This window comes from Olea europaea, chromosome 21, assembly GCF_002742605.1.
Source record: "Olea europaea var. sylvestris chromosome 21, O_europaea_v1, whole genome shotgun sequence".
NCBI lineage: Eukaryota > Viridiplantae > Streptophyta > Magnoliopsida > Lamiales > Oleaceae > Olea > Olea europaea.
The window spans coordinates 16201292-16219955 of record NC_036257.1 but is presented as its reverse complement, the minus strand read 5'-3'; the positions used below and the strand labels follow the sequence as shown (position 1 = coordinate 16219955).

General features: G+C 35.7%; 1 protein-coding gene across 2 annotated transcripts; it reads right to left on the bottom strand.

The window, feature by feature from the left end:
- Nucleotides 1-1588: 1588 nt before the first annotated feature.
- LOC111370906 (phytochrome C) lies at nucleotides 1589-10967 on the bottom strand. Of its 2 annotated transcripts, XM_022992805.1 has the most exons (6): nucleotides 10855-10960; nucleotides 10704-10746; nucleotides 8122-10529; nucleotides 6471-7287; nucleotides 3111-3404; nucleotides 1589-2491 (listed from the first exon to the last, which is right to left on the bottom strand). In XM_022992805.1, exons 3-6 carry the CDS (start codon nucleotides 10154-10156, stop codon nucleotides 2242-2244), a joined length of 3396 nt encoding a protein of 1131 aa, XP_022848573.1. In that variant the 5' UTR covers nucleotides 10157-10529; nucleotides 10704-10746; nucleotides 10855-10960; the 3' UTR covers nucleotides 1589-2241. The 2 variants fall into 2 exon arrangements, with proteins under 2 accessions (XP_022848573.1, XP_022848572.1); XM_022992804.1 differs by having other exon boundaries at nucleotides 10704-10967.
- Nucleotides 10968-18664: the final 7697 nt, after the last annotated feature.

The window sequence follows — 18664 nt, the reverse complement described above, 5'->3', positions numbered from 1 at the left end:
AATTTTGTTTACGTTTTAGTTCATAAAATATTTTTTTTTTCTTTTTCTTTTCAGCCTCAAACTTGGACATGATTTACAAAAAACCATATTTTCTAATTGCTAAAAATAGGCGTTCCCTCGTATTGCCTTTGTTCTAGTAATTACAAAGTTTCAATACCCAACTCGACTAAAATTTACATATTTAAGAATATACATATAAATTGACTAACTTCAATGAGCCAAAATAATGAGGCATTAGGATCTCCTTTCATTAAAATTACATTTTTTAAAATTTACCTAAACGGTTCTGGATATTTTTTATTTTGTTTCTAGTTCATGTTATCACATTGCTTCTTTGACTGCTTTGTTCCTCCATAAAACTTTTGACTAGTGGATCGATTTATATTGGAATTGTTCAATTTTCTAAAACGAGGTTCGACTTGTACTTCTTCAAAAGTTGGATTCGGTGTAACTCCTAAAAACTAATTTTAGTGCATGAGATGGATCGGGCATGGTCTTCACAAAATTGAAATGTGAAATATATTGTGCACTCGACCATCCAATTGGGTAACTTTAATCGTTAGACAGCGAGTTTTATTTTTTATGAAATTTTGAAACATCTATAAATATGGGGCTAAATTTTCGTATCTTTCCAAATCACATAGTTTTTTTTTTTTCAATTTTTCACACACACTTGGTCTTGCATTTGACATTCAATGTTGGATTTTATCATCATCATTTTGCAGCTATGAGCACGTCTTGAACAATTTCGAGGCCTACCAATTGAAGTCTCCAACCTCGATCTAATATGGAGGTGAATAACACCATCTCCCACATAATACTCCGAATAAAGGTATATCGATAGATAAATGACAATTGGTGTTATACGAGAATTCTAATGCCAATTTTACTTGAAAATCCATAAAGCAGGCTAGTAAAATATCCTACAGCACATGTATGGTTCATTTTGATTGTCCATCGATTTCGGGGATGAATAGATGTACTAAAATCAGTTTGGTACCTAACGTCATCCAGAATTTTAAAAGGAATCTTGAATCTATTTGCATATACAATGAAAATTGAAACTTCATGAAATTGAAGAATTTTGCAGTGTACAATTCAGTAAATTGTTCTATCTTGTACATAATCCGATTAGCAGATCATCTCCTTTTTCAAAGACTAGTCGTATCTTGAGATCCACTATTACACAATTCCATTTTCAACTATTTTCAACTACAATCACGAGGAGGTCGCAAATCACATAGTTAACATGTCCCACCTTAATATTTGGTCGAAGTCCAGCGTCCAACATTAGTTACCATGTGATGTGAAGTTCAGATTGAAAATCTGGGGATGGAGGTGAAAGAACTTGGAAATCAATGCAGTGTCTGGACCAAACACGTTGAGCCGAGTATTTATTTCTAGGTACATGGTGACACGAACCACCTCTTTATGAGAGCTATAATACCAATAAAGAACATTGATTGGTATAACTTGCGATTTACCTCCCTCACGATGCTCCAGGGCGGGGGTGGTGGGAGACCCTTAAGGTTGGAGTTCAACCTTTATAATACCAATAAAGAACATTGATAAATAAGTGCCCAAACGATTAATGAAAAAGACCATTATAGATTAGCAAGAACAAGATCCTGTGACTGAACTTTTCAATTGCCCAAACCAAATGGAAATTGATTAAAAATATGTTTTTGCAAACACTACCATAAATTTAGCACCAGGGTACTTATTGGACAAGATTATCTTTGCAGTACATATATACAAGACGGTTGCTGCAGAAAGTGGATGAGAACTTGAAAATGCCAAAATGGGGAGGTGAATTTACAGCTCCAAGTCCAGTATAGACTATAAACTTGGCCCGCTTCATTAATGGAATATCTCAACAAATTCAGTCTCTGCTCTATTCCAATACGAGACTTGTTCAGTTTACCTTTTTCCAGGGATGGCAAGCAAAATACATTTTTCAGCGTCAACTTGTCTTGGACTTTGAAAGAACTCCATTCAGAACAAATTGACCAGAATCATAGATCTCCGAATGTTATAATCGTTCATTAATGTCATGCCAAGAAAAAGTTCAATACAGTGTTCAATTTCTAAGCAATAGGCCCGCCATTGAACTTCTCCAAACGACTCGAGGATTGGTATTGAATGCAGAAGCCACTGGAGTCCCAACGTCCGCATAAGGACTCTGTGCCACTTGAGCAGCCATTGTAAAATCTTTGAGCTTCAAACAGTTCTCTCACTATCTCAAGCTAGTTTTGTCTGTTTTAATTTTAGACCACTTTCATCTGCGGGTGGTTTGCGCGCAAATGGAAATTCTATTAGAATAATGAAAGAAGATTTCTCAGCCTCTCTAAGATATTTTACAGTCCCATTCATGATCTTCACTAGTTTCTGGCTGATATACAAGCCAAGACCTTCTCTCGAAACACCATTGTTATAATAAAACATTTCTTGTATCAACTCTTCAGGGATCCCCGGGGCAGGATGAGTTATCCTGTCATGGTAAGTAATAACACATTCAAGATCCAATAACGCACAGCATGTCCATGGAAAATGACAAAAAAGGGAAATTATTCTTGAATCCAGAGACATTGGTCATGACTTGTAAGTAGTATTATTGATAGATATATAGAAAGAGAGGCACACACGTAGATCTAAAACAAAAATAATATCATGTGACTTAGCATCTTTTTCTTTTTCCTCCTTTTTTGTCTTGATCCAGTAACATGCGCTTTAAGTGGATACACAAGTCAAGATCTTTTTCTTAGTGCTTATTTGAATAAAATTATAATGGGACTATGATGAAAAGAAGAATTGGGGCCCCACGAAATTTGTGGGTAGTAGTTCTGAATGTATAGTTAAAATTAATGTTTGACTCTGACAAGGTGATTATAATTTTATCCAATTAATCACTTAGTACAAATGGGAATTAAAACTGAAACCTACTGACTATGAGGGGCCTAGGAGCCACCATGCTTCTGCCAGGGGAAATAATAGTACTGGGGTAAACAAGTGAAACAAACTCTCAGCAACTTTCACATGAAATTAATGAACAAAAAATAATAATAATAATAATTAAAAAAAAATTGCAGACTAGTATGAAAATCAGTTACCAAAATTCAATATGAAGAACATGTGTCAATGTCCCGATACACTCCTTTCTTGGAATCAGCCTGAATTCAATTGACGATCCTTCAGGAGGAGAAAAAAAGATAGCATTTGCCAAAAAGTCTGAAAGGATTTGCTGAAGCCTCAAGATGTCACCGTATAAGTACATGAATGATACTTCAGCAGGTAAATCATATCTAACGTGCACCTGGCGCTCCTGGCTCAAGATCATAACTTCATTCTTGACCACTTCTAAAGCTTCCCCAAGATTAAATTCATCAGACTTCATTTCGGCATAGCTGAAAAAACGAGTTGCACAAAGATGAAGAACAGTACAAAAGCATCTGGAATTTGTCGAGATAGATTAATTACAGTAATATTTAACAAAGTCTACCTTATGAATGCAAAGCAACACTACAAAAACAATTACCTAAACAAACTAATTCATTATTAGATATATTGCACCGGATTCTAATATAATTATGATAATGAAGGAATAACAATAACCAAGCACTGAACAAAAACAAAAGCTAGTCAAGTGGAATTGGGTGTAAAAGCAAATCGTCATCAATCAGAAAAAGTCGCTGCTGAGTTCTACCCTTCTTCATCATCTTATCTTTACAGTGGGATGACTAAGAAAAAGAACTCCTACCTCAATTCTCACTCACGGAGCAGCATCGCTCGGCCATAACGAAAACGCAACAACAATCCTCAACAAAATCATCCCACAAAGGAGACGTCTTGAGAGTGAAAAACATGAATTCATAATAATATTCCTAGAAACTTAGAACATGATAGAAATCAATGACAGTTTAGAGAATCCTGATGGCTTGTCACCATCATAGTTCAGAGTTTTTTGGTTATTTTGCTTTTGCACCTTTTCATGTTCAGTGAGTTCTCACTTACCATGTCCTCTATGTGTGCAAAAAAAAAAAAAAAAGAAAAAAAATTCATTACATAAATTGTTCTACATTCTTTTCCAAAAAGGTATCTTGTGTTGTTTATGAAGGATAACAATAAATGATTAAAATATGAAAATTCTTATCAGGTGAGAATATGGCTGTCCAAACAATCTTATAATATAAGAAACTGCCAAAAAATCTATTACAATGGGAAGAAGCATATTGACCTAAAGAACACACACTGCATATGGAAATTGTCCTCCATTTATCATCTCAACTAAACTTTTCAGTTCTTTTAGTAATAATAATGAGAGGTAGTTTCAAAAAGATGAAGCCATATAATGGAAATACTCTTTTTACTAAATTCAAGTCATATTGCCATTATTCATCCTAATAAGATCTCAAATATTCTTGATGCTGCAATTTCTTCCTAATGCATATTTATATAGAAACAACTTTGTTTAATATTTTTCCTTTGTTATCTGATTTCCTTCTTTCCTATTTTCCTCTTTTCATTGGAGGGTGAAGGGGTGGTTAGATATACATTGTTATGAAGATTTTTTGAAACTTACGACTTCACACACCCACATAGATAAGTAGCTTTTAAGTATTAATGCTTCAAAACCTACATCTGCCTCTAATACAACAAATTTCAAAAGTTTTTGCAACATAATATTACCTTGCAAGTTTTGAATCTCAATCAACTCTACCCCTCTTTGACAACCATTATTTTGGAAAAACAATATTTTGAATAATGATTTTTAGGAGAATGTGTAATTAAAAAGTAGGATAAAATTTTGGATTTACGTGCCAAATATTTTATTATATAAATGTGCGGTCAAAAATGAGTTTTCAAATAATGGATGCCAAACAAGGGCTCAATTTGGACACCTTAACGCATTGGTGTTGCCTTAATTTCAGGTTTTGCCCATGTTTGACATTATTTAGGTAAAATTGAGTTTTAAATAGTGATTTTTTCGAAGAATGCGTTGTTCAAAAGTAGGAAAAAAATTTGAATTTACGTGCATAATATTTTATTATATGAATGAATTTGAGGTTGAAAATGAGTATATAGAAAAAAGAGTTTAGATATAATGGTTGTCAAACAAGGGCTTAATTTCATAAATAAGAATTAGATACTGACAACATGTAAGGGAAAATACTTGTTCAATGCAGAATATTAAGCCCGAGTCATTTTTACCAAAATACTTTAGATTTATGATACTCAGACTCTCCAAAAGTGGAAAAGTATTCATATCGACACGACATGATATGGATACTGACACGAGATATGGATCGAATCCTTGGTAGTTGGTTTTGCACTCGAACAAGGCAGCAAAAGGGAGAAGACGGTGAAAGGTGGAGTCTTGCTTCTACTCGCACCGAATTTCATCTATAGAGATATAGTTATCTGGCCTTGCGACTGTCTATAGAACTGCATCTAGATTTCTGCTTCTAGCTTGGAAGAAAAAAGATAACAAACTCAGGGGAAGAATACGAAGGAAGAAGACGTAGGGTTGTCCTAATTGATTGAAGTGGGTTTGGACTGGATTTTGGAATGTTTTATAAGGGCTTTTGTAAAATCCAATGCATATAATTAATGAAATCACAATTATTTTATTGGGATAAGTTGTATGGTCAAAACCATTTAATTTGAGTTTATTTTTGTATTAATTTTATTATTTCTTATATTTATCTGTATTAACTGATTATTTTGTAATTAAAAAAAATTTAGTGCTACATCTTTTTTTGGTATTAAATTTAAATTTATTTCTATATTTGTTTTTAATTACTATATAAGACTTTGACATAGAATTTTTTCTTTAATTTTTTTAAAATGACAATTTTATTTTTTTTTAATAAAAAAATATTTTGCAAAACGTATCTCCGTACTCGTATCCAAAATTCGGATCCTTTTCAACCGTATCTCCGTATTTTAATTTTTAAAATAAAAAGAATTTGACTCCTAAATATGTACCCCGTATCCGACACCAACACTCAAGTCCAAGCATCATTGCTTTAGATAATAACAGGACCAGTAATGGTATTATTTAGAGAGTGCAATTTATGAATTCTTTCTATGGTCAACCAGGTCTCTACATTTATCCATAGGACTGCATATCTACGAAGGCTCTGTTTGTCATCCTTTACCTAATGATATGTTAGCATGTCTTTGATGAATTTATTGTTTTTCTTGTTCCAGAAATTCATTGACCTGAGACAAGCTAATTGTAGGCCAAGGAACGGATAATTGGATAAAGTTTCTTGTATTAGGTAATTAACAATCAAGAAGGACAGGAAGGTACTGAAGAAGAGATGTTATATTTGACGTGGACATGCAAGCATATGCATCAGAAAAACCTAGAAGCCTAATTTCAGCAGTAACATTTTATTAATTTATTGGCAAGCCTCTAGGAAAATTGCTAATGCATTCACCAAATCTATTAAGCTAGTAGATCATACCTGCCCTCAATACTCTCAACATCAGCATCATCAATGATCTTGGCTAGCTGTTCCCGACATAATGCACTAGTCTTCAACAGCTGTCTTTGTTCTTTACTTAAGTCTGAAGATTTCATAAAATTCTGCAAACACTTTATTCCATTTAAAGGGTTTCCAATTTCACCTCGGATATAAGCCAACTTTGTTTGGGCATTTGCAGTAGCCTGTTCAGATATCCTTTGCACTTGCATGGCATATTGAAGTTCAGGACTAGCAACATGCAAAAAGCACAAAATCCCAGTGACCCTGCCCTCTGTATCAGTCCTTTTGTTTGCAGAAATTAATGCTTCTACATATTTTCCTTGCTGATTAAAGAAGCCAAATACCAACTTATTACCATCCTGGCCTGCAATTACAGCATTGAGTAATATTCTGAGCTTTGTTAACGTGTCCTGATCTTTGACCCGGCAGCCGAAATTATGAACTGTAAAGACCTCACCAAGAAGCATTTGGTCTATGGCTTGTTCCCTCTTTAGACCCGACAATTTTTGCATCGCATCGTTCCACTCCACACAACGTCCATGCTCATCCATCACAAAAATGGGAGGAATTAGTGGACATGGACTCCGAACAATTCCTACATAATCACCATGGATTTGATTGTATTTATCCAATATCATCCTTTGCCCAGTAACATCTTGGCCGACAAAGCAAACTCCTACAATATTTTCCTTCACATCTCTACTACAACACGCATTAGCAACCAAGATGACAGGACCACTCTCTTCCTGAGGCCCAAAAGTTTTGAGTTTGATTTCAACATTTTTCTCTTCTTTGCCTGCAATAACATATCAGATATGCTATGACTTAGCAAGAATATTTATTAAACAAAAGGTAGCACAAACATATCTTGAACGAAAGGAGAAGATATATAATTACATGTAACGAATGGAACAGGGGATAATTCTTGGTAATAAGAGAAATTAAGTCAAACACCAAAGCTAAAAGTTTTTCCAGAAAGTCCCAAAGTGTCAAAAAGCAGACCTGGAAGCTCAGTTTCATCAGATTGGACAGGCAATGTGCAAGATCTTCCATTTTTCAAAACAGAAAAACTAAAAATGACTTTTGGATGCACTTAAGCAGGAAAATCTCTTGTTATATGAAATTCATCTAAACCAACCAACAGAGTCATGAAGCAGAACAAAGCTAATGATTCTAGAACTTCATGTTTAAGGGTGAGGTACTACAATGCACCAGTCTTGAAATTATATCATCCTTTATAGTCTCTTCATGTGCCCACCAATAACAATCCAACTTTCTATATGCAGTTTCACATTCTCTCAACCACGCCCCTGCCCACCACGCGCAAGCACACACACAAACAAAAAAAAGGGAGTAACCAACCCTTCCGTATCTTCTCATAAAAATTAGATGATGAAATTATTGTGTCACAGACCCAATGGTTCTATCACTGACTCTCAGTCACTCTCTTTCTCGGTTCACTCAATGATTGAGGTTCTAAGAACATGTATTTTCACATAGAGATAATACATAAACATGTTTAAGCAACCTAAATAAAGTTGTGGTTTCCTCCAGCAATCTATAATTTTTAGTAGGAAAAATAAATTCCAATAAAAGCTATTGAGCAAGAAGACCAGAGATAGTGTGTCACCTTGCAAAGCCAGTGAGAGCACATTCTTCACTACATCAACTGCTTCGTCGATCACCAGATCAACAAAGGGCGTACCAAGAGCTGTTTGTAAACTCAACCCTGTAAGTTCAGAGACTTTGGTATTCCATCCATTGATATAGCCAGAGGTATCAACAGCCAATATAGGTATTGATGCTGTTTCAATTAAGCGAACCATTTCATTAGTCACTATACGCAGTTCATCCACCCTCTGTATGCTGATATCAACTGCTGGAACACTGACAATCATTTGAGCATCATTTTCATCAAGCAATGATCCTCTTAATATAAGCTGCAAGGAATGAATTGCATCCATTTCCACGTCTTCCCATGGTAGGCTCCGTCTCTTAACTACCTCGAGGAAAGTCTTGAATGATGATCTAGGGTGCATTTTTTTCCCATCATCTTTGTCCTCTGGATCATGTTTTGCACCTCCCCATTTTATTTCCTTAGCTGTGTGCGAACGGAACCAAAAGAGGAAATCTCTAGAACTAATTCTAACAGCAGCCATTCCACATACTGCATCGCCAAGAATGGAAGCACCGGGGTAGCCAGCTTCCATGAGGCTGTCAGTACTTAATCCAGTACTGCTGCCATGGTACTCTAAAAGCCAGGCAGCAATATCTCTGATTTGTGCCTCTGAAGGAGTGACCCCAAGCAACCAGCATTTATTATGGTAGAAGAGTACAGCACCATCACACCTCACAAGGTCCATAACATTAGGTGACCGAGTAACAATGCCCACTGGGGTATCTCTTAGCAGCATATCACAAAGCACAGTTTGCGTTTGCAAAATATGCTTCTCCTTCAGTTGAGCTTCCAACTCCACTTCCTTATTGATTTGAACCCCAAAAACTTGAACCAAGAACTCACATGCATACCTCAAAGGAAAAGGAACGAACCTGGGGCTCGTATGGTGGCAGACAATCAAGCCCCACAACTTTCTTCGCTTTATCTGATTGTCATCCATCTCATCAACCTCCTCATTGATCATCACGGACATCACAAGAGATGCAATCGAACCCATATTTGCCATATATTGTGCATGACATCCATGAGGAGATCTTAAAGTGGATCCCGAAAGACTCAGAGGTTGAGCTAATCCCTTGTCCTGAATTACTTTAACAGGCTGGGCCCAACAGTCACATATCATCCTAACCTTATTTTTCATGAAAAGAAATCTCGACGCTTGTGGTATATCAGTTGCAGGGTAATGCAATCCAAGATAAGATTCCAAGCCAGGCCTGTGGCACTCAGCGACAACTTCCCCATGCTCATCCTCGTGAAATTTATAAATCATCACCCTGTCATAGCCTGTTAAATCCTTCACTTCTCTAACCAGCACGTCACACAACAGTGATACATTTCCACTTGGCAGAGATTGTATTCTTGAAATAGCTTTGGCAGCAAGCTTGTATGATTTTAATGCTCCAGCAGCTGTCACTGGCACATCATCTGGATTCACTGGTTCCAGATCTATAACTAATCCAACATCAATTCGATGTAAAATAGCATAGAAGGGCTTGCCAGTGTTTCTACAATGGACCAAAATTGGATTGACCAAATTAATTTCCTCAAAATTGGTTGCTTTTTGCAGTGCAGCAGCACTTGAAGGTCGGAAAAGTGTTCGAACATCAACGCCAAAACTCAAAGCTTCTTGTTGTTCCATGCTTGGAACTGCATGCGGTACTAAGTCTAACATTTCAGGTGCATTCTCACTGTATGCAAGAATGCTCAAATTTTTTTCATGGATCGCAATCAAGCAACCAAATGGCTGGATAAGGCTCCCTCTTTGCATCTTCTGCAGATAAGCTGACACAGTTGAAGAAGGAACATTGCTAGTGGAAGTTGATGCATTGACAGATGTTGAGTAATCAAACTGTTGCTTAGACTCTTCATAATCTACATGAAGCTTGGCATCAATCGGCGTCTGAGAGACAACATGGGCACCACGCCTTGATCTAACAGAGCTGCTCCTAGAACAATTTGTCTCGTTTGTGGTCGACCTTGATGACATGTCTTTCAATTCCTTATATACTTCTCCCTTTTGCAATTATCCAACTGCTTGTCACTATTGTTACTCCAATGGAGTAACTAATCAACCCAAAGAAACATCAACCTTTCAAAAGGCATATAAACCAATAATAATCCTAAAACAAGGCCGGAATGCTCATTTTAGCAAACGGAAATTTAAACGGAATCTAAGTGCTTATATTCAAAAAGATTCCACTTTTTTATTTTCAATTCAAGAAACAAGCAGCAAAGAAAAAAGGGGCCAAAATGGATTCCTCAAGAAGATATTAAGAACGAATTTTTCTAAATTACTTCACAAAACCCTCCATACTCTGAAAACTCACAAGCCCGAATAACAGGTCAGAGAGCCCGCGTAACTGCAAAAGCATTCAGAGATTCATTATTGCATGATACACCGAATGTAACACAATTCAAGTTTGTTAAGTAACTATAAAAAATGAAAAAAAAAATCTCAATTTAACAAACGCCGAATTCGAAAACAAAATTGAATAATATATCAATAGAAACACAAAAAAAAAAAAAAGTCTGACCGGTTAAATTGGGATCGGTAACACGTGATGCAGGACTGAATTCCTGAGCTTTGTCACAAGTCAAGGGTATTATAAAATAATAAATAATATTAGAGCGGAAGCAAAAGCACGATATCCAATTGAATCGCTGATGGAGTTGCAAGGTTATTACGTTTTATTCTACTCCGTGTAAGGTTGGGAATCGTCTGGTACCTTGGATTCGAAAGTTTATTTTTCTTTTGGTGAATTTCCTTTTCACTGCCATGTCCACTGAGTTCATATGTGCATGTTTACAAATAAGTAGCCTTTAATTTATTGGCAGAATAAGTGGCATTTTATATATTTATCCTTACTCTGTTTTTGTTTTCTTTTGTTTTTGTTTTGTTTTTTTTTTTTAGGAGTTGTGTACGGTAACCTACTTGTGAGTGCCAATGACATTATATTAGCGTTTGTATGGTTAAAAAATAAGAAAATTTTTGAATTTAAATTTAATATTATTTTATTGAACAATTCATGATAGAAAAAAGAAAAGAAAAAGAGAAATGTAGTTTAGAAATAATGGGAATCAAACAAGGATTTAATATGGGGTAAATTGTTCTTTTCACCCTCAACCTTCGTTATATGTACCGTATACAAGCCCACATTCTTTGAAATATTTGTTCTACAACTTTTTAGACCCATCCATCCAAAAATTCTTGTCAAATTTATATAGACACACGAGTTTACCCTTTAACTTAAATAATCCAAATAAATAAAGCAACCAAAAAATGGAAAGCAAAAACATAAATAATAAATAAAAGAGTAATTGGCTCAAAACGTTCATACCTTTCAAGTTTATTGTTGAAAACATCCCTACCTTTTATTTTTTGACATTTTTGCGCCTACCTTCCACATTTCTTTGCGCAGAAAGTCCTTCTGACGATTTTACCCTTCATTGAAATGAAACAAAAAGAAAAGAAAAGAAAAAATAAAGAATTAATTGCAATCATAGTCCCAAATTTTTGTAAAAATTATAAATCAATCATGAAAAAACTTGAATGTACAGGGAAATAATCAAGAAATGGAGAAATTTTTTAATCATAACCATTGGAAATAAAAAAATTTTAAGATTACGTTATTTTTGCCTCAAGCCTTCCATCTACCCTTCACTAAATAAAAATTGAGATTATGCTTACCCATTTTTGAAAATTTTCAGTTTCATTGGCTATGGTTCAAAAAATTCTCTATTTCTTGATTATTTTTCTGTACATTCAATTTTCCTTCTTTTTTTTTTTTGGTAATTTTAAAATTCTTCAGTTCACAATAAATTGTGATCATTTGTAATTTTTTTTAAATTTGGGACTATTATTGCAATTAGTTCTTTATTTTTTTTCCTTTTCTTTTTGTTTTATTTGAATGGATGGTAAAATCGTTAAAAATAAATGAAAAGGACCTTCTGCGCAAAGAAATGTAAAAGGTAGGGGCAAAAATGTCAAAAAATGAAAGGTTGGGACATTTTCCACAATAAACTTGAAAGGTAGAAGCGTTTCTTTGCCAATTACCCTAAATAAAAGAATAAGTAGAACGTGGGGGAAGAAGGGAAAAGAAAGATAGAAAGAAAAAAGGATGGAAATCACCATTCTACACAAATTTAACATAATTTTATATGAAAATTATCCGGACGAATCTTGCTATTTCTGAAAGATTGTGGTTAACATCGGCCACAAAAAAATGATGGAATAAATGCTACAATGGACAAAGATTAAGAACAAAAAGTACAATCTACGTTTTAATATATAGTGGGATCCGAGAATTAGAATATTTTTTTGAATCTATATCTCATGCCATTTGCCATTTTATATATGAATAATATAAGAACCCTTATTTTAAATCCAGACAATTTAAAATGTGTAAATATTGTGGTGAAGGTTTAAAGCTTTAAATGTTCGTCTTGAGCAACTTGTTAAAACGGTAAAACCTTGAAGAGGAAAAATATAAATGTCTTGTGTTGGTGAAAGAAAGCCCATCTAATGTTTTAATCCTGATCGAAATTTTTTGAACTTTGTGAATTAAGCCCCAATAACAAAAAAATTGTTAACAAAGGCGATGGTCGCCTCTCACATGCCCGTAGTCCTGTCTGAATTAAAATTTAAAAAAAGGTGGGCCCCTTATTTTGTGAATGTCGGTCAGATTGTATTTCAATCATCTTTTTGTCACAGCATCTTCCATTCCACACTCAGTGTTGATTTTTTAATGTACGGAAATCAATTAGTAGTATTCCTATTTTGTGCCATGGTTAATTCTTGGAGTGATTTTCAAAGGACAAAGTTGTTTTATTCTAAACTTTTCATTCTTTCCAGACAATGAAAAGACATGCATGAGATTATGACATTTGTAAACCAAAAGCAAATAAAACAAATTAAAAAACAGAAGGGGAGCACATATGAAGATATTTGAATGACTTTTTTCATATTTAGTTGCTAAAAATTAAATTCTTAGTAGATTCTAAAAAAGGTTAATGAAAATATTGTAGGAAAACAAGTCGCTAGTTGATGAAATCAATTGTATAAGTTTTATTCAAATGTAATAGCCGACTATTGAAATTAAATAACCACAAGGCAAACAATTTCAATTTATCAAAAAAAAATTCTATTTTAGAATTTTCCAACGGCTGAAAAAAAAAATGTTTAGCAACACAAAATTAGAAATATAAATTAACTGCAGACTAAAACTGTAAACGATGAATCTGAAAGCTGCACACTATGGAACTACAAACTACATGAATTAAATAGTAATGCAAAAATAATCTGTAGAAAGAAAGCACAAACTGCAGCAGATTTCAAACCGAGGCCTGTGCGTGCACAGTTTCCTTAAGATAGTTTCGCCCCCTCACTGTAGGTGCTGGAGGTTTAGTTCAAGCGGCTGTCTCCCAGGATACAACGGTAATAAGCAGAATTCGAGCACTGCGGTCCTACTCCGACGAACTGATCTAGTACCCGAACAATATCACCACAAGAACAAGACCTTACTAGACAAGGAATGAAGAAACTGTATATGCAAGAATGTAGGTGAGATTTTTGAGTGTGTTAGATTGCTGGAGAATGAGCCTTTTTATAGGCATACTGCCCATTAATATTGTGAGCATTGGGAGTCCATTGGAGTTACTTCCCATTAACAATGTGACCATTGGGAGTCCATTGGAGTTTTTTTAGTTTAGAAACTCAAAAGTCATTGGAGGAAGCCAAAAAAATTTGGTAAAATGTGGGCTCACCGATGGGGCCATTTTTGCCTCGTTCGGTCCGACATTCGTGTGCGCAGGTCGCGTCCGCACCCAAGTTCAAGGTCCGAAGGCCATTTCAATTCATGATGTGCACCCCCTGCGCGCGCACGTAGAGAGAGCCTCTATGCTACACATGATTACACATCTCCAAAGCATAGCCATATATAAAGTTGTTTAAGTTTCATTGGTTTTCCTATGTGGGATAAATGCATTTTTTCCCACAAAATCAATTTCCAATGACCAACTTTGAACTTCAATTTCTCATTCACATGAGCTTCATTTTTTGCAAATAAATATATGAAATCGATGTTCTCGCGGAGGAGAACACATATCAACTTTGATATTCCATATTGGACCAACGGGTCCTATCGAAAATTGTGCCAAAAGTGAGCCGCTCACTCAATTTTTTCCAACAATCCCCCACATGAATGAAAATTGGGAGAGACACGAAACATGAGACACAAGACACACGAAACGTGAGACACAAGACTTGGTGATAAAGTTCAACGATTGAATCCTGCATAGGATATTATGATATTATGTCTACGACATATATGTCTAGACTTACCATTATATATATTACTCTGTGTCCTTCCTATTGTCGATTGACTGTCACAATATATGCAAATTGCTGGCACTGGTTTTAACCATCTTGGAATATCCTCTAAGAAGTTGCGCAACCATTCAGCCTTTTCACCATATTTATCTAGAGCTATAAACTCAGATTCCATCATAGATCTGGCTATAACCGTTTGTTTAGAGGATTTCCACGATATGGCAGCACCACCCAATGTAAACACATATCCACCGATGGATTTTGAGTCTTTTATATTAGATATCCAATTAGCATCAATATATCCTTCAACCTGAGCCAGGATCGAACTCTCCATGAGATTCATAGTTGCATTACTTATAACTTCCTTGTTCGTAGACAAAGCGGATTCGGAATTGTCTTCACTATATCCTTCAATGACTGCTGGATATCTAGTATAATGTAGTCCATAGTCACGAGTATATCTTAAGTACCTTAGTACTCTTACAATTCCTTTCCAGTGATCAGCTCCTGGATTGCTCGTGTATCTACTCAGTTTACTGACTGTGTAGGCTATATCTGGTCTAGTACAACTCATTAAGTACATTAGACTTCCGATAACTCTCGAGTATTCTACTTGAGAGATACTTTCTCCTTTATTTTTAGACAGATGTTGACTCGTATCTATTGGTGTTCTAGCCAAGCCAATATCATCCTTATGGAATTTTCCTAAAATTCTGTCCACATAATGTGACTGACTTAGAACAAGCCCATTTGATGTTCCTGAGATTTTCACTCCAAGTATAATATCAGCTAAACCCATATATTTTATGTCAAAACTCGAGTTTAACATATTTTTAGTGGATTCAATCATCTTATTGTTACTACCACAATAAGCATGTCATCAACGTAAAAACATAAGATGACATATTCATCTTTAATGTCTTTGACGTAAACACATTTGTCACATTCATTGATTTTAAATCCACTCTCAATCATGACATTGTCAAATTTTTCATATTATTGTTTTGGTGCTTGTTTCAAGCCATATAGTGACTTCACCGGTTTACAAACTTTCTTTTCCTGTCCTAGTGACGAAAACCCCTCAGGTTATTCTATGTAAATTTCTTCTTCTAAATCACCATTTAGAAATGCAGTTTTAACATCCATTTGATGTACTTCAAGATTTCGCAAAGCGGCAATCGCAAGTATCATCCTAATAGATGTTATTCTCGTCACTGGAGAATACGTATCAAAGTAATCAAGGCGTTCCCTTTGTTTGTAGCCTTTAATTACTAATCTGGCCTTATACTTCTCGATAGTTCCATCTGCTTTCATTTTCCTTTTGAAATCCATTTGTAGCCTAGTGGTTTGATTCCTTGAGGAAGATCCACTAGCTCCCATGTATGATATTGTAGTATGAAATATATTTCACTTTCAATGGCTTCTTTCCATTGAGGTCCTTCCGAGAAATTCACTGCTTCTTGATAACTTTGAGGTTCAATTTCTAGCATATAGGTCAGAAAATCAGGACCATAAGACTTTTCTATCCTTTCCCATTTGCTGCGTCTAACCTCAGTCTCCTCTTCTAATTTTTCGTTCTGACTATTTTTAGTCATTGTCTCATATGTTCATTTAGAGGAGCTTGCTTCCTCTTTGGATCTGTATGGAAATACTTCTTCAAAAAATGTAGCATTCCTTGATTCTATTATCGTGCTTTTATGTATGTCTGGAATTTTTGAATCATACACAAGAAAGCGATACGCACTACTATTATGTGCATAGCCAATGAAGACACAGTCTATAGTTTTCGGGTCTATCCTTACCTTCTTTGGTGGTGGAACAGCCACTTTAGCAAGACACCTCCACACTCGCAAGTGTTTATAGGTAGACATTCTTCCTTTTCATAACTCATAAGGGGTCTTTTCCGATTTCTTTCGGGGCACCTTATTTAAAAGGTAATTTGCTGATAACACAGCTTCCCCTCACATGTTCTGAGGTAACCCAAAACTTACGAGCATTGCATTCATCATCTCTTTTAAGGTACGATTTTTCCGTTCAGCAACACCATTTTGTTGCGATGAATAAGGGGCGATAGTTTCATGTATGATTCCGTGTTGTGCACAGAATTCAGCAAATGGTGCGTCATACTCACCACTTCGATCACTTCACAGCACCTTAATTTTCTTATTAAATTGATTCTCAACTTCATTCTTATAGATAATAAATTTATCTATAACTTCATCCTTGCTTTTAAGCTGATATACATAGCAGTATTTTGTGCTATTGTCGACAAAAGTAATAAAATACTTGTTGACACCTCTTATTTGTACAAGTTTTAGATCACACACGTCACTGTGAACTAAATCTAGTGGTTCTGTGTTCCACTCAATTGATTTAAACGATGACCTTGTCAATTTTGTTTCAACACAATTTTCACACTTATGTTTGGAATCGTTATTGAACTTAGGTATGCAGTTAGAGTTAACTAGTCTTCGTAAAGTATCATAGTTAACGTGTCCTAGTCTACCATGCCACAAATTGGAAGACTCAAGCAAATAAGCAGAAGAACTTGCTTTATTCATTTTTGGTTTCACAACCATTATATTGAGTTTAAACATACCGTCGGAAACATAACCTTTTCCGACAAACATTCCACTTTTTGACAGAATGACTTTGTCTAACTAAAAAATAATGCGAAAACCATGCTTATTCAAAAGTGACCCGGATACTAAATTCTTGCGAATTTTCGGCACATAAAGCACATTGTTGAGAATCAGCTCCTTTTCCGAGGTCATCTTCAGAACCACTTTTCCTTGGCCCTTGATTTCAGAAGTTGCTGAATTTTCCATGAACAACTTCTCCTCGTTCTCAACAGTTTCGAACGTATCAAACATCTCTTCAGAGCACACATACCTTGTAGCACCGGTGTCAATCCACCACTCTTTAGGGTTTGAACCCACCATGTTTATTTCAGAAATAATTGCTGCGAGATTCACCTCCGACACATCTTGTGCCATGTAGTCAATCACGGTCGCTTCTTTCTTCTTCTTCGGTAATCTGCACTCCGAAGACTTGTGACCTACTTTGTACAATTGAAGCATCTCCCTTGGAATTTCTTCTTGACAATTCCACCTTTCGGTCCTTGCTTGGTTCTTTTGCCACCGGATGGCCCAGACTTATTGTTGTAGTTCTTACTACTTTGATCGAGCTCCACAACATTGGCTTTGGCCACACCAGGATTGAACCACTTCTTCTCGGAACTCTTGTTGTCTTCTTCGATTCGAAATCTAGCAACAAGTTCTTCGACGTTCATTTTCTTTCGTTTGTGTTTCAAATAGTTCTTGAAATCTTTCCACGCGGGCGACAATTTTTCTATAATTGCAGCCACCAGAAAGGTTTCACTCAACATCATTCCTTCGGCATGAATTTCGTGAAGGATCACTTGGAGTTCTTGCACTTGACGATAACAGTTTTGGAGTCCACCATCTTATAGTCTAGAAATTTGCCGACTATAAACTTTTTAGTCCCGGCATCCTCAGTTTTGTATTTCCGGTCCAAAGACTCCCACAATTCCTTAGCAATTTTCATGGTGCTATACACATTGTACAACGCATCTGCTAGGCTGTTCATGATATAATTTCGGCACAGAAAGTCCGAATGCTTCCAAGTATCAAGTGCACTCAAGGCTTGCACATCTCCCTCGCCCTCATTAAGCTTTGGAGCAGTTTCAATCAAGAGTCTCACAAGATTCAAGGTGGTCAAGTGAAAACGCATTTTCTGCTACCACCTTTTGAAATTCAAGCCATTGAATTTCTCTGATTTTTCTCCATGATTAACCGGAACAGTTACAGTTTGGCCAGTTTGGTTCACAACATGACTTGGCATTCTAGCCACAGTCTAAACCACAACGGAGCTTGGTCCTTGAGCCACATTAGAACCCACAGCCTGATTTCCAACGGGAACATTTTGGGTCACATCCATGTTGTTCGATTCGGTTGTCATTTCTGAAAACAAACCAAATATTAGTTCCAAGAAACCAAAATTCAGTTAAACCACAAACCAACTCTTGTTTCCCGAATTCAGAAACTATCTTAAGCTTGTAGGAAAATAAGTCGTCAGTGGATGAAACCAATTGTATAAGTTTTATTCAATTACAATAGCCGACTATTAAAATTAATAACCACAAGG

What these genes read in the sequence shown, in the direction of transcription:
- LOC111370906 (XM_022992804.1), bottom strand. Translation starts at nt 10,156, where the DNA reads ATGTCATCAAGGTCGACCACAAACGAGACAAATTGTTCTAGGAGCAGC. An exon ending in GCTCTCACTGGCTTTGCAAG is followed by an intron (nt 7,288 to 8,121) that starts GTGACACACTAT and finishes ATGTTATTGCAG; the next exon opens with GCAAAGAAGAGAAAAATGTT. An exon ending in GTTGAGAGTATTGAGGGCAG is followed by an intron (nt 3,405 to 6,470) that starts GTATGATCTACT and finishes TCGTTTTTTCAG; the next exon opens with CTATGCCGAAATGAAGTCTG.